At 39.8% G+C, this 21,912-nt stretch overlaps 1 protein-coding gene across 3 annotated transcripts; it reads right to left on the reverse strand.

Moving 5' to 3' along the window:
- Positions 1–461: 461 nt before the first annotated feature.
- On the reverse strand, positions 462–21,776 carry Znf317 (zinc finger protein 317). 3 transcript variants are annotated; one of them, XM_055601336.1, is made up of 8 exons: positions 21,755–21,776; positions 13,082–13,318; positions 12,229–12,368; positions 11,623–11,749; positions 10,585–10,680; positions 9,266–9,348; positions 6,498–7,841; positions 462–1,024 (listed from the first exon to the last, which is right to left on the reverse strand). In XM_055601336.1, exons 2-7 carry the CDS (start codon positions 13,110–13,112, stop codon positions 6,522–6,524), a joined length of 1,797 nt encoding a protein of 598 aa, XP_055457311.1. In that variant the 5' UTR covers positions 13,113–13,318; positions 21,755–21,776; the 3' UTR covers positions 462–1,024; positions 6,498–6,521. The 3 variants fall into 3 exon arrangements, with proteins under 3 accessions (XP_055457311.1, XP_055457312.1, XP_055457310.1); XM_055601337.1 differs by lacking the exon at positions 462–1,024 and adding an exon at positions 1,033–2,731; XM_055601335.1 differs by lacking the exon at positions 462–1,024 and having other exon boundaries at positions 4,858–7,841.
- Between the last annotated feature and the right edge of the window lie 136 nt (positions 21,777–21,912).

Consider the following 21,912-nt stretch of genomic DNA (forward strand, 5'->3'; position numbering starts at 1 on the left):
TCTTCACCAACCATATACCTGATAGAGGGCTAATATCCAGAATATATAAAGAACTAAAGAAGTTTAAAAGCAACAAATCAAGTAATCCAATTAAAAAATGGGGTACAGAGCTAAACAGAGAATTCTCTATAGAGGAATGTCAAATGGAAGAGAAACATTTAAAGAAATGCTCAAAGTTCTTAGTCATTAGGGAAATGCAAATCAAAATGATCCTGAGATTTTACCTTACTCCCATCAGAATGGCTAAGATAAAAAACTCAAGTGACAATACATGCTGGAGAGGTTGTGGAGAAAGGGGAACCCTCCTCCACTGCTGGTGGGAATGTAATCTTGTACAACCACTTAGGAAATCAATCTGGCGCTTTCTCAATTAGGAATAGTGCTTCCTCAAGACCCAGCTATGCCACTCCTAGACATATATCCAAAATATGCTTAAGTACACAACAAGGACATTTGTTCAATCATGTTCGTAGGAACTTTATTCATAATCGCCAGAAGCTGGAAACAACCCAGATGTCCCTCAACTGAGGAATGGACACTGAAATTGTGGTACATTTACACAATGGAATACTTCTCAGAGTTCTGTTAAATGCCTTCCCATCACACGTTAGCTCAAATGCTCTACTAGCTGGAGGATGTGAAGATGAACTGTGAGCTCTTGCTGCTCTCTTTCATTTCCAGCTAGTTGACTGTTCTCTATCTCTTCCTCTGTGGAAGTTGAATGACCTCCTTGGAGAGATCTGGGACAGAGACCAGATAACACACACACACACACACACACACGCACACACACACACACACACACCTCAATTTTGCAATTTTCTTCCTATCATCTATTTAAAAAATAATCGTTTTTAGTCGAGATTGTGGTCAAAATCCATGGGGGCGGGGAACGGGACTAAGATCTAAGATTCCGAAACAAACCACAGTGAAAACAGTTATGAGTGAGGCTCTGGGCTGGGTTGTCACTTGAGGGTGCAGTACTTACCTGGTATGCTCACAGTCCTGGTTCCCATTTCTAGCACTAGAAAAAGTTAAGAGAATTATAGATTCAGGTGCTTTTAAAAACAGCAAGGAAAGTCAAGTTTTGACATGGTTAAGAAAACCTTTTACAAGTTTTGCAACAATAGATTGAAGCAAATACACAAAGAGCTAGAATTGCTCTTCCATAGGAAAATAAATACATATACAGTTACTCAGTAGGCATAACATAACTAACTTTAAGTCTATTAAGCTGAAATGCACTTGCCTCCTGAGGGTTTCTAAGTGACACTGTCTCCTGGAAAGGCAAGGCAGCAAAGAGTATCTACTTACCCACAGCAGAGATTAGCACACTAGATCTTTACATGTAAACCCACCATCCCGCAGAGAATTTACCATTATGTTGCTCTGTTAGCTGTTGTTTATATTCGGAACCCAAAAGCTTAGTGGACACTCACATGTATACGACACTCATACTGCTGCCTAGGAAGGGCCTAGGGATACCTGAAAAGGGTCACTACTTGGACTCACAGTTATCCATAGGAAATTGGTTCCCCCAAGCCCTGTAAATGTAAGAATCTGCAGATATCCACGTTTACTATACAAAACAGGAAAGTATCTGTATGGAACATATGCAACTCTTTCCATATATTTAAGTCACATGTAGATGATGCATGTTGAGGAGAGTCAGCTACGTTCCACATGATTGCCATGTGGAAAATAATTCCTCTCTCTGTGACTTCAAATAAAGTGGTATAGGTAAATATTCTGTTATAATAGTCTCTGAGTTAAAAAAAAAAACACAAAATTTTTTGTATTAAATTAAAAAACTACTAGGTTTTCTGCTACAAACACATAAATAATAGGTCTAGTGGTGCATATCTATAATTCTAGCCTAGCTAAAGGCAGAGGATGAGTTCAAGGTCATCCTCAGCTACATATTGATTTTGAGGGCGGCCTAGGATATATGAGATGCTGTCTCAATAATTCAAATAAAACTCCCTCAAAACAACAACAAAATCAACACAGAAAAACTCAGCACAAGAAGGATTGAAAGTCTATGGTCCAATATAGTCTCATCTAAGCCCCTGATACATATCTAATGTTCCCCAAGTTTTTCTACAGAAAGAGAAAGGCAGTATAATATATAGGTCTTTTCATAAAGATCTCCTAAATATAATCCTAAGAAGTAAGGACCTATGTGTCTTCGTGACTATTCCAAATCTCATACTGTCTTCAGATAAATGCATAAAGAGCGCATCTCCACTGTGTTAACTCTAGTGAAGAACAATATTGCACCCTACTATACAGTGTGGAAGATGGCGTGAAACCAAGAACCCTCAAAAAGGTAAATGTGAACGAAATATAAGGAAGACACTTAAGCATTGTTTGCACTAGCCATTGGGCTCAGTGACGGAGCACACACACATGGCTGCTGAAGAGGTAGTATGAGGACCTCCAAACAACCAAACAAGCATAGAAGAAAATCACCTAACAGATACAACATCAAATTCAAAGTCCAGTCCCTGTTCCTGTGATCATCTGCCCCCAAACATACAAGTCTTAGGATGTGTTGAAGTCATTGCTGTTGTTTCTATTGTAGCAAGGTCAGAGTATAGTAACAGACTTGATGAAGCAATGTGAACACTCTCTTCACAGTGGGCATCTGGTGTCAGCACAGACCTATCTAGCCGCTGATTGGTATCTGAGAGATCTTCTATTAAGTATCTTAAATTGGGTTGCCAAGTGCCTGGAGTAAGAAAAAAAATGAAAGGTGGAAGGTATGTGGGAGGACCAAATTAAAAATCTCAGTCCTTAACAAAGATTCACACTGTCCCTGCTACTAGCAGTATTAGTTAACACAGCTACACAATAAAATCTGCAAGTGAAGAATGTTGGCAAACAAGTTATTTCAAAAGAGTAATATTTACAGAACAACCCAAAGAAGCAATGTTACAATCAACTAAAACATACAATAATGCAATGAATATGTTACACAATTAAGATACAGATTTAATTCTCATACATATAAAGGAAACTAAGAAAAAATGAGCACAACTTTTAGTTGGAAGTGGTACAAAGAGACTCTGGTAATTATTTCTTGACAGGTGCTGACATGGATATCACAAGCAATGATTAACTCAGCAGCATACTTTGGAACTGAGTGCTTTCCTATGTGTATTTATAATACTTGTTTTAAAACAAATATAGTTTATTTTTACATCATCATTATAGAAATGTATTGGCCTAAGTGGAGAGGTGACTTAGCTGTTAAGTCTTGCTGCTTTTGCTGACGCTCTAGGTTTGGTACCTAGAACTCCCATAACTGCTTACAATCCTTTGTAATTCCAGTTCCAGGGAAACAAGACACTCCCTTCTGATCCTGAAGGTATAAGGAATGGATGTGGTGCACAAATATTCATGTAGGAAAACACTCATACACATAAAATAAACCTTACATTTTTTTAAATGACCTTGGTATTTTATAGCCGGGACCCAGCAATGTCATAACCTGGGAAATTAACAGAGGATAACTGTCTCAAGTGGAAACTGAAATCACAGATCCATTGGCCAATGTGCCTTACTGCTAGTCACACCTATCATTAATTTGGTCTGTATTGTATCTTACATGAATTCTCAAAGTCTTTATACCTAGTTTCTGGTGGTGTCCTGCTTCTTTCTACTTTGTCAACCTAGAACCCAGTGTGATCCTTTGAAAAAAAATTAATGGAAAGTCATCAAGCCTCCTACCTAACCCTCCCTCCCCCACAAGCATCATGGTCTCAGCTATCAGGGAGACTGATGAAGCAGAATGCCACTTGATCAGTATTTCAAAACCAGTCTGGGTAAGATGGTAAGATGCCGTCTCAAATAATAAAGCAAAACTAAACCCTCCCCCAACTCCTCACCTCACTGAGAATCACAGGCAGTTTTTCAGACCAGGTTCTTGCTATAACTTTCAACACCCTTTGCAACCTCAAGCTTGCTCTGTTCATACGCAGCCTTTGGCTGCTGAATAACTGTGCCAACAACAGTACTCTATTGCCTTGAACTGCCAACGATTCTGTTCTGTACAAGACACATACTTACCACACCTCTGTTCAAGCATTTCTGGAAGGAAGGAAAAGGTTTTCCAATCTAAGTGCTACTTAAGCTCCACATTTCTTCTCAACACTATGTTTAACAATTTCTTTTTAGCTGCTATTATCTCATACACAGTAAACAAATGCAGCATAAGCCCTGACACCAACTAGAAGGAAAGCCTCTCAACAGTTAGAATAGTCACTGCTTTGAAACTTAAGAATCAAAGAATAATGCTGTCATAACAGTGGCACTGACGAAAGAGTCAGACACAAGGGTTTAAATCCCAAGGACTACTTGCCAGCAAGCTGGTTTGAGGCAAGCTGAACTCTCTTGTCTCAGATGCCATACATGTGAAATGGAAATGCTGATAGTATTTGCTTTCTTGGGTTTTATAAAAACTGATACCTGTTAGGTCTAGTTAGGATTTACAATAGAAATACAAGGGCTTCACTCCACTGTCGAGGGAATCTGGGTCTAGTGATGGAATGGTGTAAATTTTGACTGTATGACAGGTTTATTGGGATACACTCCTGCAGCAATCTGAAATGTACCTATCTATAGATATCAAGAGCGCAGCACATCAACAACTTGAAATGTCACATGAATACTTGATTTAAAAGTACTTAACATCTGTATCTAGTAATTCCAAGCATACCCACTAAACCTGTACATAAAGGTGGCAGTGATTAACTTTCCAGAGAAAGGGGTATAGGTTCTGGACAGCATCCAACAGGGCAGTAAACTCACGTCCAACTAATAAAGCAAAAAGAGAAACAAATATCTATCCAGCTGTAAAGTTCTAATCAATTTTATTGTTTTTTTTTGAGGTAATAGAAAAAGTATAGATGTAATAAATTGAGCACCAATGTAAACTTCAGAACTCAGAATACAGACTAGGATCATTGTGACTTCTCTAGCCTGTCCTCTTTAGCCTCTGGTTTTCATCTTCAAGGTCACACAGTGAATTAAAAAACAAAAACCAGACTTTGTTCAAGAGTTTTTTTTTTTCTCAGAAAGCCACACAAGAACCACTGTTTATGAGTTGACAGCCAGGGTCATGGAAGGTAGAAAATACTATCTGCAAAAGATTTCTGAAAGTGGCACTGTTTGCTAATCAAGTAAGCCCATGATCCTTCTGTTATAGTTTAAAATGGATACTAAGAAAGTAACTACAGGCCTTTGTTATTCTTTTGACAATAAACCACAACTAACAAAGGATGTTAGGAAGCTTCATGCTCTGTTCACAATACATTTGACACAACACATTTGACACATTACCCAGTGCCTAACATCACACAATTCTAAATATGCCATTGGTCAGATTAAGTTTCCTAAAGTAAAATTAATATAGGAACAAAGCTATAGTAAAAAATACTATATTACATATTGTTTGTGATTGGGCCTAAGAGTTATTCAGAGGACCATAACCCTAAAATTAAAAAGATCAAGAAAACTAAAGAGCTGGATTCTGTTTGTTATAAATACAATCCCACATTCATACACAAGTGGACTATGGCTATAATAATTTTCATAGAGTTATCAGCAGTGTAAATTCTCATACATTTCTAGAAAAAAAACTGCATTGCATCTTTTTCTTTTAAAAAGCTGTAAAAATTTTCTCCTAAGTGTTCATAGAAATCACAGTAATTGAGGAATAAGATTATTCTTAAATTGAGCACTATTACAGCAGTACACACAGTCTTTGCTATGGATGAGTTCTGTGTATTACAGGCTATTTGGTAGCATGTCTTATACCATCTTTTTATATGTCAGTGCACTTCTCACCTCATTCTCAAAACCCCAAATCTCTCTGGACATTAACAAAAGCCCTGGAAAGCAAAACTGCCCCAGGTTGAGAACCAAGCCTGTTAACCAAAGCCTGCAAAAGATTTTTATTAATAGCATGTGTGTCAGAATTTAAGTGCCACGTAGATCTCTGCCAGATGACTTTTCTCTTTAAAAAGAACAAGCACCTTGGCTTGTGAACCAGCAATAATAAGGTTGGCCAGTTTGCTCAGCTCTTTTTAATGGATGTTTCCGTATTTCTTACTTCTGAGATTTTTTTTTTTCTTTACTCTGATTTCTCCCATGAGGAACAAATAAGAGATGAGAAAAAAATTTCCCTAGTCACTATAGTGATAAAAATGCTTTTGGTGTGCCACAAAGTGTTGCTGACTTTAACACTAAATGCCCTGGCTGAAGACTCTCTCTCTAAGTTCTTGTGTGTTTGAGAACATTATGTATGCTGAGAAGTTCTTGCTACTCAATACAGAAATTTTCCTATTCCCTGTGTTCTCAGAGACCCCAAGTGCTGAGTACCAACTCAAGTCTTCTTGATCTTTACACAAACTGGATTTCTCCCAAGTTCCATGTGATCTTTTATGTTCTGGATGTGGAGAGACAGTGAAAGATTTGTAACTTTTAATGCCTACCAGGTTTCCTTTGCATCTGAGCACTCACTGAAGCCTTTTCCACACGGATGGTGTAAAGAGTTTCTCCCCTCGGTGGGTTTTCACATGACTCCTTAGGGATGAATGGTCACTGAAAGCTTTTCCACAAACAAGACATTCATAAGGCTTTTCCCCGGTGTGGATCCTCCGGTGTACAGTAAGGTTGGATCCTATGCTGAAGGCTTTTCCACAATGGTCACACTCATATGGCTTCTCCCCTGTGTGGCTTCTCATGTGCGTCTTCAGGGTAGACTGGTTCCTGAAGGCTTTTCCGCACTGCCGACACTCCACACGCTTCTTGACAAGATGGGTGCTCATGTGCCTCCTTCGTGACAGGTAATCACCAAAGACCTTCCCACAGGCAGTGCATTCATAGCGTCTCTCCTGAGTGTGTATTTTCCTGTGTGCAGTGAGGTTGGAGCTTGCACTGAAGGCTTTTCCACAGAAATCACAGCCATAGGGTTTCTCCCCAGTGTGAGAGTTCATGTGTGTCTTCAGGATGGATTGGTTTCGGAAGGTTTTCCCACACTCGAGACACTCAACTGCTTTCTTTACAATATGAATCCTCATGTGTTTCCTCCTTGATGGAAGGTCACGGAAGGACTTCCCACATTCTTTGCACTCATAGGTTTTCTCCACCATGTGGTTCTTCTTATGCAAATTGAAGTTGGACTTCCAGCGGAAGGCTTTGCCACACTGTGTACACTCATAAGGCTTCTCCCCCGTATGGTTCCGGACATGCTCCTTCAGGTGGGAGGGGTGCTGGAAGGCTTTTCCACAGTCCTGACACTCATAAGGCCTTTCTCCAGTGTGTGTCCGCTTGTGGGCAATGAGGTGGCAGCTCCTGCCGTAGGCTTTGCCACACTCATCACATTTGTAGGGTCTTTCCCCCGTGTGAACTCGCATGTGTATCTTTAGAGCAGAGAGGGTCCGGAAGGCATTGCCACACTGACTACAGTCAAAGGGCTTCTCTTTCAGGTGAGTTCTCGTGTGGCTCCTTAGAGCTGAGGGGTCATTGAAGGCTTTTCTACAGTTACTGCACTCATAAGGCTTCTCCCCAGTGTGAATCCTATGGTGCCTCGTGAGGGAAGCACTGGTAGTGAAGGCTTTCTGGCACTGGTGACATTCATGCATTTTTCTCCCATCATAGATGCGGATGTGCTGAGTCAGGTGATTCCTATTCTTGAAAGCAGTTCCACAGCTGCGGTGGCGATGGGGCCTTTTGCTTGGGGGCCTTCCTCTTGGCTGAGTAAGATGAGGGCTGATACTGAAGACTTCAAACAAATGGGTGAATTCAGAAGATTTCTCCAAAAGATGAGACTTTTCCTGTTGGTTAAGAGATAAGAGCTAACTGTGGCATTTATAACACTATTTCATTTTATGTTTTTGGTGGTGATGACTAAATGGAAGGCCTGATAAGTACACAGCATGGGCTTAGCATTAGTCTACAGCTCCATCCTCTTTCAATCTGCCTCGGAATAAATTAGCACTAACACTAATTTTAGTATCGTGCCATGACCGTAATAAATAGTTTTTTGTCAACCTTACAGAAGAAGCTGAAGTCATCTTAGAGGAGGAAACCTCAGTTAAGAAACTGCTTCCACAATATGGGGCTGTAGTCAAGCTTATAGGGTGTTTTCTTAATTAGTGTTTGATGGTACAGCCCATTGTAAGTGGTGCCATCCCTGGGCTGGTGGTCCTGGGTTCTAGAAGAAAGTAGACTAAGCAAGCCTTGGGAAGCAAGCTAGTAACAGAACCCCTCCATGGCCTCTGTATCAGTTCCTGCCTCCAGGTTCTCACCCTGTTTGAATTCCTGTCCTGACTTCCTTCAGTGATGGAAATGGGATGTGGAAGTGTAAGCCAAATAAGACTTTTTTTGCCCCAAACTGCTTTTGGTGATGGTGTTTTATCAGAGCAATAGCAGCCCAAACTAAGAGAATGACCAAAGCTAGCATTTTTCCTCTTTCATGTGAACTTCATCAAAGAGAAAAGGTGGTTTGAAGTGGTTGTGGCACTCACTTGTAATCTCAACTCAGAAGGCAAAAGGGGGAGGATTCCGAGGCTATACAAAAAGATCTTTTCTTAGTTTAAAAAACAAAAGCAAAAAACAAAATTCATGGCTGCTGTGTCTTAAGGCTCCATGTATACTATGCTATAAAGCTTTTTTGTATGCAACTTTATTCACTGTTTAAAACCAAATGAAACCCCACCATACATTACAGTAATAATTACTTATCTGAACTCTAAATGAGAAAGTCTGAGGCTAGACTTGGGATTCTGCCCAAGCTGACAATATAGTGGGTCATTTCAACATTAATGGGTTCCATATCACGATTTCAATAATCTTACTCTCAAGCTATTTAAAGGCAAAAATAGCTACATTTATACTGAACACATACAAACTTTTGTCATTATTACCTAGGCACCCCAATAATAAAGCTATGTACACATTTTACATTATCTAACGATAATTAGAGCCCACAGCAAGATATGTAGAGGTTCTATGTAGACAACAAAAATGGCATTTTATACAAAGAAATTAAGCATTCTTAGATTTTTATATTCACAGGAAACTCACTGAAGCCAGCTCAATGGAACTCAGGTACCACGGGTCAAGTGTAACTGAGCACTTGTGGAACTCCTGTTTCTTCTAGGGTATGTCACTTGATTGGTTCTTGAGTGAGCTAACTAGTGGCTGCTTTGGGCTTCGCCAATGTGGAAGAGACAGATTTAACCTAAGAAAATCTTACCAGTGTCACACTATCAGAAGCTTCCTCCCCAAAAATATCTTTCATAAGAATGGACCACTTGATTTTAGATGTAGTTCCCCAATCTGAAAGAAAAAAAAAAACAAAAAACTGGAACATTTGATTCATTCAAAAAGTAAGAGGATGGAAATGAAAGGTATACTTCATTGAAAATTCTAAAGATACACAAGAAAAGATAAGGCAAAGGGCAGAGCACACAAAGAATAAAATGATAGTAAATATCAAATTTAAAGCTAAAGGAACACAGAGATAAAGTCTAATCTGATCAAAAGGTTTACAAAAGAACAGATAGAGATTAAGGAAAAAAAAAAAAAACCTTCCTTATTTCCTAATTCACATTATCAGATGTATTTCCACATTGATATTTTTGTTCCAGGGTCCATGTGTTAAAGCATTGGTCCTGTGTCGTGAGACTAAAGTGAGAGAATTTTTAAAGGGGTGGGGCCTACTGTGAGGTAATTAGGTAACCAATTACACTGTTATTAGATGGAATTGATGTTGGTCTTAGAAAGTTAAGTATGTACTATAAGAGAAAGCTGTTCATAAAGGTAGGTATGGCAACCCAGGAGTATGACTCCAGCACAGGAGACTTGGGCAGGAGAATCACGAGTTCAAGGCCAGCTTGGGCTACAGTGAGATTTTGTCTGGGGAAAAAAAAAAAAAAAAAAAGAAAAAGACAAAAGTAGTGGATAGTTATATAATACCAACAGGGGTTTCTCTCAGCTCTCTTGCTTTCTATTACATTGGTTGTGAATATGATTATGCTACTATGCTGTCATAGATATTTTTTACTATTAACTTGGCTGGACTTAGTCTGACCTGGAAATATACCTCTGGGCATATCTATGACAGTGATTCTAAGAACACTTTAACTGAGGAGGGGAAGACCCATCTTGTGTGTGGCCGGAAGCATCCCATGGGATAAGTGGAGGTGAGGCACAGAGTAAATTTAAAGGATGAAGTGAGTTGAGTACAGCATTTGTCTCTCTCTCCATCAGGAAGACAAATGCTAAGTGATTGGTCACCTCACCTTCCTGTTGCCAGGCTATTCCTGCCATGAAGGACTGAACCTTGAAACTGATCAAATAAACTCTTTCTCCCTTGAGTTACTTTGTGCCTGTACACAAATGCAATCTGTCATGTTATGACACAGCCTATACTGTATGGCTGATGGTACCAAGTTCCTGAACTGATACAAATGTGAGCTAAATAAACCCCCAAGTTGTTCTGTTACAGAAACAGGAAATCACTGAAAAGACCTGACAGCCCAAATCACCTCTGTGTGCCTAGTAGTCACTCACCTGGGGAAGTATCCTGTTGTTTGCCCCTCTCCTCCATCCTCAGCTCCTCTTCTTGCTCCAGGTGTGAGATGAGGCTGGGTTTGCCAGCCTGATACCCTACTCATGGAGAAAGATATGTTGAAGGAGGACTGTGCAGAGACAACCCTTCCACTAGACTGGGGTCAACAATTTTGTCTTCAGGGTTTTCTAAAGGTGGACAAGGCTGACTTAGGAGTAGCTGAATGATGGTGTCACATTTTTAAGGAACACAGTAAAAAAGGAATGCAGTAAAAGTCTTCTATAAAAACAAAAACTACACGTACTCACACAATTTATCATCAAAAAGAATGTGGACTTTTTGTTTTAAATGCTAGGAATGGAAACCAAGGCCTTACATTATCTAAAAAAACACTCTACCACTGGGCTATACCCCCAGACAAGAATGGAAACATTAAAAAACACAGAATTTTTATAATTTTAATTTTTTATTCATTTTAATAAAATTCTGTCTCTCTGTGTATGTGTGTATGTGTGTGTGTGTATGTGTGTGTGTGTGTGTGTGTATGTGTGTGTGTGTGTGTTTCCCTCTGGTCACAGGAGGTCAGTGGACACCCTGATCTATGCTCTATCTCATTCCCTAGAGAAAGGTTCGCTCACAGAATCTGTCGCCAGGCTGTTGTCCAGCAATCTCCAGCATTATCCTACACCCACCTCCCACGTCTCTGGGATTTGTCACGTTATCTGCAACAACATCCAGGTTTGCCTGTGACTGCTAAGAATCTGAACTGAGGTCATAACACTGTACAGTAGTTCCCTTCCTTACTGAGCAGTCTCCACAGACAAGAAACCTCTCACCTTAGACAGTTGTGGTAGGGGCTCAGTCACACACTTGAGAAGGTTCAATATAATGGGCAGGTGCGACTACCAGAGAACCTCTGAGGTGGTTACCAGCGCGGCTCGTTCTAAGTTCTCTACAAACCCCACCCAGGTATTAGGTCAAAGCAAGTACTAGATAAAACATCCTATCCCTGAACAGATGAGGGAACAATGCAGCCTTACCCAGTGAAGTCAGATTGCTATAATTCTCCAGCATTACATCTTTGTACAGTTTTCTCTGGGAAGAATCTAGCAGGGGCCACTCTTTCTCAGTGAAGTCCACAGCAATATCTTGGAATGTCACAGAATCCTGCAAACCATAAACACTGAGGTCAATGAGAAACCAGCTCACAAGACAACACAGGCAGAATATAGGTACAAGAGATATAATCTGATTTCAAGATATGGCCTGCTGAAGGTTTCTGTACATGTTAGAAGAATATTCTCAGATAGTCTCTTCCGTTTGAGTGATCTTAATCTGACTCACTACATCAACAACAACTCTGACAAGATTTCTTTCCACTTCTAGGGTGGCTGACAGCATGTAGCTTGACTTTTTTTTCTGTTTCTACGTTGATTCTGAGTACAATGCAAACACGTGACTTGTCACATGTATAACCTCTAACTTCCCTAATAATAATTAGAACCATAGAGCTTTCCTTAGTGTGCTGGTCCTTTACCAGACATGCACTGACCTGGTGAATATCTAAAAGAATTCCAACACTCAATGGTGGTGGTCCTGTCCTAAAATGTACTTGTCCCACCCTTGGGCCTTGAGTTCTTATGTACCTGAGAAGAAACACGAGTTGGTGTATCAGGCTCTGGGGCATGGCAAGCCGACAAATCCAAATCCTGCTGACTGGAATGGTATTTTGGTGGAAGAGGAAATTCTGAGACCTGGTTATCTATAGAGTCCTCAAAGGACATAGCTAGGACAAGAAAATAAAACCCATGAGATTCATCTATCCCCTCAGTAAGCATACTCAAGTAAGTCACACATGCCCACACAACCCCTAGATATTCACAAACAGGGACAGGGAAGAGGGTGCTGGTGAAACACAACATGAGCAGCACAATATCCTGCATAGGATTTGCTTAGACTCATTACTTGATTTCAGGTATTTTTTTTTCAAGTTTGGCATCTTTGCGTACATGTAATGATGGATCTTAGGGAAGAGACTGGCGTTTAGACAAGATTCACTTATGCTTCACAGTTACACACACAGCTAAAGCTCATCCTAGGTACTTTGACAACACAGCTGTTTGACTGCAACTTGTCACATGATGTAAAGTTTCAGATTTTATAGCTTTTCTGATTAAAGACGTCCAACCTGTACACAGTTCCAGTTTCTGAGAGATGAAACTGCAGCCTCAGAGTTAAAGTTGCTGACCTTCTCAAATTTCTCAAAACAATAGATCACATACAGCTAGTTTTTACTGCTACCTTCTTCACTGTATATCCCAACTGTATATATGCTCTTCTTTGTCCCAAACCTACACATGCCCTTAGTTAGTCGCATGGACAACCATTGTTCAGCTCACCCTTCCTGGCTCAACAGGTTACATATATGGATCTCCTCAATTTATGCATGGAAGGAGACATACACGCTCACTTACCGTGGGCAAGAACATGAGAACTTACCAAACATGGGAGACAGACCGAGGGTAGCCATCCTGTGGGGGCACGGGCAAACTTAGTGGAATGTAGAATACTTGAAGAAGCACTGTTTTTCCAAGCTGACAACTCCCACAGGGGGTCCTCAAAGGCTCTCTTTCTTACTCAGTGAGGAGAACTCTGAATTTTGTTTCTTGGCATTTCCTCTCCCCATAAGCTGTCTGATTATGGGCCATCATCAACCTAAGTGAAGAGAAACTGAAACTGGAGGAACAGCTGCTGTGAGCTGCTACAAGGCTGGTGGGAACCAAACAAAACTCCTCTGCTATCCCGGGTGCTTTTAACTGCTGAGGCACACCTTCACGCACTTATTTTATGTCGGTACTTAACGTGTTAAAAGCAACTGCACGGGAGGACAGCTAGACATAGCAATAAAAAATTGCACATTTAAAAACCTAACAGAAAATCTTTTAGACATTTTCAAAATTACTACCTTTGAAGAAATACTTAGTTCAACTTAAGCATTAATTCCCTCTGGATATATAATGTGTTACCTTGATGATATGTATAATTTTAATTAAGTATTAGAATTTAATTCCCATTCACTTTCAATACCCTGAAAGAGACACACAGAGGTATAAACTTGAGACTAACTTAAGATCTGAAGCTATGAGCTAGAAATGGGAAGGAACCCTAAAAAAGTAAATCCTAATATTAACAAATACATTGCGTATCTATTGTACTCAACTATGCATATACCCACACTCCTGCTACTTGGGATGTTCTCAGTGAAAACTCCTGTTCAAAACTGTACTTCTCTTGCTTTTAAAAGTTTTTATCATATATGTATGATTCAATAGTGATATTTGATTTATCTTTTAACAATAAAAAAGGTACACATTCACACAGTGGCTGTTGTGTACTATGGAATAGCACTTAATTTAGATTCCTTTGTAGAAATTACTTGCCAATGTTTATAAATTTAAAAAAGCATAGACTATGCAGGGGCTTTCCTGTAATAAGTGGCAATCAAAACTTAACAAGGAAGCTAGGCTTGGTAATATATTCCAGTAACCCCTCATGCACAGAAGGCTGAGGATTGAGAATTGGAAACCAGCTTACAATGAGACATCCTAAAACACAAAAAATAAACATACAAATAAAAATGATATAAATTTATAACCAAGAACAAATATAGTAGACACAATAGTATCAACCTATACACACACACACACAAACACACATATCTTTCAGGAGAGCAGGTCTCCTACAATTCACCTGGGCAGCACACTAGAGCTGGCTTATGGGAGAGTTGGCCCCACTTCTCAATGGCTGAAGCACTGGTGGGCTTGGGGTTGGGGGGTGAGTTTCTACCTCCCCTGGGCAGTGCCGAGAGCTGGCCCTGGTGGTACATATGTAGGAGAGTCGCAGGCTAAGCCCAGATGTAGGGCTTGGAGTTGGCACACCACAACATCTATCCCATCTATGAACTGCTGGAGACCATGAAGGGGCTGGTCCTGCAGAACCAAAGCTGCAGGATATCCTTGACACAGGGCAAAACAGGTTGTCTGAAAAGAGCCCTGGTGAAGATGCAGTATTGATGCTGTAGCAGAAGCGAGAGGCCTTGAACCAGACCAATGTTCACTGCAATGAACATTTGCAAGTAAAGCTGTTTGGGCAAAAAGGTATACTGTGTGACACTCACTGCAGCTTCTGCAGTGAGTTTTTTGTTGTTAAATTTTTAACTTTTTATTGTTTTGTTGTTTTTATTTGTATTTGTTGTTTTCTTTTGGGTGGAGGTTACAAGGGCAGAGGGCAGATATCGAGGGACAGATGAGTGATAGGAGTTGATAATTAAAATTCACAAAGAATCAATAGAAAATTAAGAAAAATACACTGAGGACAACTGAGACCAAGCATTCTTTGTGTATGTGTTTTTCCAGTTCTGGGAAAATGTCCTCATTCATTATCAACTAAATTTCTTATCCTTTTTTTATTGTACTTTTAGGTTTTCTGTAATGATATGCTTTTGTTTCACTATATTTTCTTCTAGCCTGTCATTTATAATACACATAAAATTAATTTTTGTCATAGACAAATATTTCATTAATTTCACTATTTTCTGCATTTTCCCATTAAAGGTTTTTCTTTTCTCAATGAGGTATTTCATATCACTACTTTTATCACCTTACATTTAACTTAAAAAATTTATTCATTATCTGAGAATTTCAATGTATTTTGAACATACTCACTTCCCTACCCCAATTCTTCCCACACCTACCCTCTCTACTGCCCTTGCCATCCAATTCTGAGATTTCGTCTTCTACTTCTTTTATTTATCTTTTCCCAGGAGTTCTATATTTAACTCTTTATCCATCGGGATCATTCTGTTTTAAACATATACAGTTCAGGGCTGGAGAGATGACGCAGGCGTTAAGAACAATGACTTCTCTTCCAGAGGACCTGGATTCGAATCCCAGGGCCCACAGACCACCTCAAAACTGTCTCTATCTCCAGTTGCATGGGTTCCAAAGCCCTCTTCTGACCTCTGGACACCAGCCACGCATACATGCAAGCAAGACACCCATGCACAGTAAAAATACACACAGTTCATCTAACATCTTTCTTTTACTAAAGAACATGTAATTTTCAAAATATTAATTTCCCTTAAAACAGACTGGTATGGAAGGCTGGGGTCATTTACTTTACTGACTCAAGACTCAAAACTTACAAGGCAAATTATTAAAAAAAAAATCTTGCGGGAGAGGGAGTGGGGATGAGAATGTGGATGGGAACCAGGAGAGCAGGGGTGGGAGGTGAGAGGGTTGGGAGAAAGACAAGAAACCAATGGGAGAGGGCATTTCTGGGACAAGCTGGAGACCTCTGATGGGGCAGGGTCCTGGGAGGATATGTGAGTGACTCTAGCTGAGACACCTAGCAGCACTGAATACGGAGACTGAAGTGGCCTCCTCCTATAGTCAAGCAGGTCTTTTAGTAGAGGGAGGGGAATATCAACATACCCACAATTTGAAAATAAAAACATTATATAAATATATTATACATTTGTATATTCTATTAAAATAGCATTTAGAATCAACTAAAGTATTTGTAAATAAAACATCTTTGATGGTTCTCATTTTTAACATTTTATTAATTCTTTGAGAATTTTAATCGTGTTCATTCTTTACACTATTCCACAGCTCCTCCTCCCTACGTACCTCTAATTTTTGTCATCTTTTCACCTTTTTTTATTATATTTTATTTTTTACAATATACCCCCCGGCTCTTACAATCTTCTGGTCCCGTCTTTTCAACCACCCCTAAGCCTTAGGTGCAGGGCTTCACGCCACTCTACCAAATGCTCTGTATTTTTGTTGCAATATCTAGAAAGCTTCTACATTTTCACAAATAGAAAAACTACACCTACAATAATTCCTTGCAGCTAAAACTCTGTAACTCTTTTTCCCTTAGAATAAATTTCTAGATAGTAAAATGCTTGACCAATATTTATGAACATGTTTAAGCCTTTTGTTAAGTATTGGGAAATTATCTTCTGAAATGGTTTCATTTGCAGCTCCTTTAGCTACGTACGTATTTCTTACACAAGGGAAAACATCTGACTTACCAAGCTGATGAATTAGTTTTGGAATTATTAAAACTAGGCAAGGATACAAAATATATTAAAAACAGAACAGAATTTTATAGCTGGCCTATTAATCTGAAAATAAGAAGAAAGGATATGACTGTAGAAGAAAGGATGTAATTCAATGATAGAGAACTAGTCTGACATGAGTAAGAGCTCTGGCTTTAATCTTCAGCACTTCAAAAGAACTGGCTGGGAGATGGCACAATGGATAAAGTGCTTGCCATGCACAAATAAGAATGTGATTTCAGATTTTACCACCCACATAAAATGCTGCCTATGGCAGTGTAAGTCCATGACCATATTACCAGAGAGGAAATGGGATGATCCTGGAATCTTACTGCCAATCAGTCTAGCCAAAACAGCCACTTTATGTTCAGTGACAGACTGGTCTCAAAACAATAAAGGCAGATGCCAAATAGCAACCTCCTGCTTACAAATATACATGCTAAAATACCCATACACAGACGTGTACATATGCACACAGACACAGGTAGGAAAAGAAAAAAAAAAAGGAAGAGAGAGAAAAAAATGGAGGAACCAGGTATTTATATTATGTGGCCAACCTTGTCCCTCTTCTTTCTTTCCTACATTCTCCATCCAAATGGTCAAATCCTGTCATGTCACACTCAAAACATATGCAAAGTTTTAGCTATGCCTCAGCATCTACACTATAACTGCTTTGATCCCAGACCTCACCCCTCTTCCAAATCAGTCAGACTGGTACCCAGCTAGTCTCCTACATCCTGTTGCTTGTAAAATATATGTAACATACACATCTTTGCTAAAAACCTTCTGATGGTGTTTCATTTTCCTTAGAACAAGGTCCCATACCCAGGCCCCCACTTATGCTAGCTCACACTGACTTCTTTGCTGAGCGTTATGCCCCCAGACATGCACACACATCAGGGGCTTGCTATCTCTTGTTCCCAATGTTCTTCCCTACATTCTGTGTTTTCTCTTGCCTGGCTCTTCCCTTCAGGATTTATTTATTAAACTTTAAGGCTTTTGAGATAGTCCTTTCTATCTGTTCTACTTACTTTGCAAACCCTTGCCTTTTTCCATCCATTTATTTTCCTCCAAAATATATATGTCCACTTAATACACTTTACTAAGTAATTTAGTTTTTTTTTTTTTTTTTTTCCCAAGACAGAGGTTCTCTGTGTAATCTTGGCTGTCCTGCACTCACTTCATAGACCAGGCTGGCCTCAAACTCACAGAGATCCGCCTGCTTCTGCTTCCTCAAGTGCTGGTATTACAGGCCTGTGCCACCATGCGTGGCACACTTTACTAAGTTATAACAGGCTATATTTTACTACAAATAGACAAATCTGAACCTAACTAACCAATAAAGTAGAATTTAGAGGTAGGACTACACCTTCGTAGCAGAATGTTTACCTAGCAGGCATAAGGCCCTGGGTTTGAGCCCCAGAATCACACAATGAAGGGAAGAAGGGATGGAGGAAAGGAGGAAGGTAGGAAAGAAAGTCTTACAAAGCTTGCTGTGCTCATCCTCACAGAAATGAACACATCCTAAAGGCCCGTGATATCCTTCTCTTTACTACTGGACTACTGAGACAAATCCAGAAAATAAAATGTGCCTAGGAATCTCATGCTAGGAGAAGGAATATGCCGGGAGCCAAAGCTATGTACCGAAGCCTAAGTCAAACAGTGAGCCAAAGCTATCTAGTGGAGACAAAGCTATTTACTTAAGCCAAAGCCAAGTAGTGAGCAAAGGTCATTTAGTGGAGACCTAAAGCTATTTAGTTGAAGAGTTACCTAGGACCTGAAATCATGGGTGATAGATTGTGAGAACATCCATCTGTTAGTTTTAGAGTATCCGTGAGATAGCTTAAGAAAACAACCTTATGGCATCTTGCAGGTGCAATATTTAACCCATGAAAGCACTCTTCCTATCTCCTGCAGCAGTAAATTAACCTCCCCCCCTTCCTGCCTTCTCCCTATATAAGTTGGGTAAAAATTTCTAATAAAGGAAGCCTTGATCAGACAAACAGACTTGGCTTCCTTCCTTGCGCTTCTCGTCCCCTCCCATTCCTTCCACTCTCCTCCCTTAGGAACCCACTTGAAGCCTCGCTGGTCGGGGCAGGAAGAGGCTGAAGCCTGGTGCCACTCAGATAGGGAACCTATGACCCATAAAGAGATTTCTGACAATTTATCAGATCACCTTGCAGGACAGCACACATGCACCTGAGCTGTTAACTATTTATACGTTGCCCCTCTGCTTAAGCTGAAATCTCATCTCAGTACCAGTACATGGACTTGGACAGTCACTGCAACTCTTTCTTTTCCCCCTGTGGACTCACTGAATGAATATCCTTTTCCTAATTTTCACTTTTATCTTTTATTGAATTTGTATTCTTACCCAAAATATTCCAGGATTTAGAGAAGAAAAATTTTCTGCCGCATTTTAGGAGGATGGCTGGCATAAGCTTGAAATAGACAAGAAAAATTTACTATAAAATATACTCAAAAAATTAGCAAATTTAAGTCCCAAATGTCAAGAGAATGTGTCCTTTCAAAACTTTGTTACAAATACAAATTCAGTGTACCACTGGAAAGTCAATTGTTTTAACTTCATTATTCATGAAAAACAAAACAAAACCCCATTATTTGTTTATTCATTCAATATATCAACATTATGGCTAAGCATAACGTACTTAAATTCATCAACACCTGAAAGACAGTGGGGGAAAAAACAGAAAAAAGAAAACACTTGGTAGACTAGATTAACATAACAAGAAAAGAGGTAAAACAAAAGAAGAAAAAAAATACCTCCAGTAAAAGAAAAGTTCCTTGATGTAAAAAAAGAAAGAAAAATATTCCAGCACATGGGAATTCAAATTCACTTAGAGACAGGACCACCAATGATTCTGCCAGACAAATTCATTAACGATATTTCAAGTCTCCAACTACACCACAATATAGCCAGTGTGTATAATTCAAAGGAAGCATACATATTTACTTATTTTGTTCAGGTGATAAAACTGCCTATGAATAACATCCAAATATTGTACTAAATTAGTAGAAATAAGTATTTTTAGCAAGAATGTTGATCTCAAATTCAGTAATTATAAAACAGTTTCAACAGTGGAGGAATGGATGCACAAATTGTGGTATATCTACACAATGGAATATTACTCAGCAATAAAAAACAAGGAAATCATGAAATTTGCAGGTAAAAAGTGGGATCTGGAAAAGATCATCCCGAGTGAGCTATCCCAGAAGCAGAAAGATGCACACGGTATATACTCACTCATATAGACATATAATATAGGATGAACCTACTAAAATCTGTACACCTAAAGAAACTAATCAAGAGGGAGGACTCTTGCTAAAATGCTCAATTCCTACCCAGAAAGGCAAAGAGGATGGACATCAGAAGAAGGAGAAGAGAGGGAACAAGTCAGGAGCCTGACACAGAGGACCTCTGAAAACTGCCCTGCAGACTATCAATGTAGATGCTGAGACTTATGGGCAACCTTTGGGCAGAATGCAGGGAATCTTAGGAAAGAAGTGGGAAACAGTAAGATCTGGAGAGGACAGGAACTCCACAAGGAGAGCAACAGAACCAAAAAAACTGAGCACAGGGGTCTTTCCTGAGACTGCTATTCCAACCAAAGACTATGCATGGAGATAACCTAAGACCCCTGCACAGATGTAGCCTATGGCAGTTCAGTATCCAAGTGGGTTCCACTGTAATAGGAACAGGGACCGTCTCCGACATGAACTGATTGGCCTGCTCTTTAATTACCTCCCCCTGAGGGGGAAGCAGCATTACCAGGCCACAGAAGAAGACAATGTAGCCACTCCTGATGAGACCTAATTGACTAGGATCAGAAAGAAGGAAAAGAAGACCTCCCCTATCTGTGGACTTGGGGAGGGGCATGCATGCAGAGGGTGGAGGAAGGAAGGGTTTGGGACGGGAGGAGGGAGGGAACCACGGGAGGGGGTACAAAGTGAATAAAGTGTAATTAATAAAGAAAAAATATTTCAAAAAAAATAAAAGAGTTTGAAGAAATATAACTGGACACCAAAAGTCAAAGTTCTCAGTTATAAATAGCAACAGATTAGCTATAAAATTCAACCCATAAATAAAATGTAACTAATAATAAAAAATAAAAAAATAAAAAAAATAAAAAAAATTCAACCCATAAAATGCTGATATTCTAAAGATTTATATACAGATCCAACACACTTTGGAAACAGGAGTCCAGTGCCTGAGGCTTTAAAATCTCATTTTAAAATATAAGGTGTAACACTGGTGAAAAACGATGACTATCTGTTAAGAACAATATACTTAGGAATATCTAGATTACAAGAATGGCATGCTTGCATCAGTATGTACAAACGATTTTCATTAAAATCTGTAAGAGTGCAATATGCATCTGGGAAACAATAAAATCCATACAGTTAATTATAAGGGAGAGAGAAATATACACTATAACAATTGTCACCTTCTATATTTGAAATAAAAATTTGGCCTCTGCAAAGAATATACCTGTTGCTGTCTTTTTAATTATAAGTTTGAGTATGAAAGTTATGACCTTCTTAAAAGGCAGAGATAACATGGGAAAAACCAAAGCAGAAGATCAGCGAATACAGTATTAATTAGACCAACTTTCAAATTACACTGCAAGTATGTCAAACTGAATTACAACTGTTTACAAGTAATTTATTTGCATGAGCACTGTCAGCTAACAAACGCATAAAGTAATTGTTGATTTAGCGCCGCAGAAAAAGGTGTGTGCAAGTTCAAGGACAATAAAAGAAAAACGGTGTGCTTACGCAGAATTTTAAAAAGAAACCCCGTGCCCAGAGCCATTTCGGGCACTCCGTCGCCCACGAACGCCCTGTTTAGGGATTTCGGGTCGGCAGCGCCTCCCGACGTTACCTAGGAAGCGGGCTAACCCAAATGCCCGGTGGCCAGCCGCAGGGAGCAGACGCACGCCTCCGCAGGTCTCCGGGGTCCTCATCCCCGAACTTACGGCCCTCTGCTGCCTGGAGCTAACGGGTTAAGTGACGAAACGCGGGCTTACCGGGCTGAGGGTGGAACCCAGGAAGCGGAAGTCTCCGCAGCGAGGGCGGAAGAACAAGAAAGTTCACGCTAACGTCCTGAAGGCTTGGGGGAACTCCACGGTCACCACGCTTCCGCGCGTACGTCCTACGAGAACCTTTTCCTTAGAGAAATGGCTTC

The sequence above is a fragment of the Psammomys obesus genome, unplaced genomic scaffold, assembly GCF_907164565.1.
Source record: "Psammomys obesus unplaced genomic scaffold, mPsaObe1.curated_primary_1811, whole genome shotgun sequence".
NCBI classification, from domain to species: domain Eukaryota; kingdom Metazoa; phylum Chordata; class Mammalia; order Rodentia; family Muridae; genus Psammomys; species Psammomys obesus.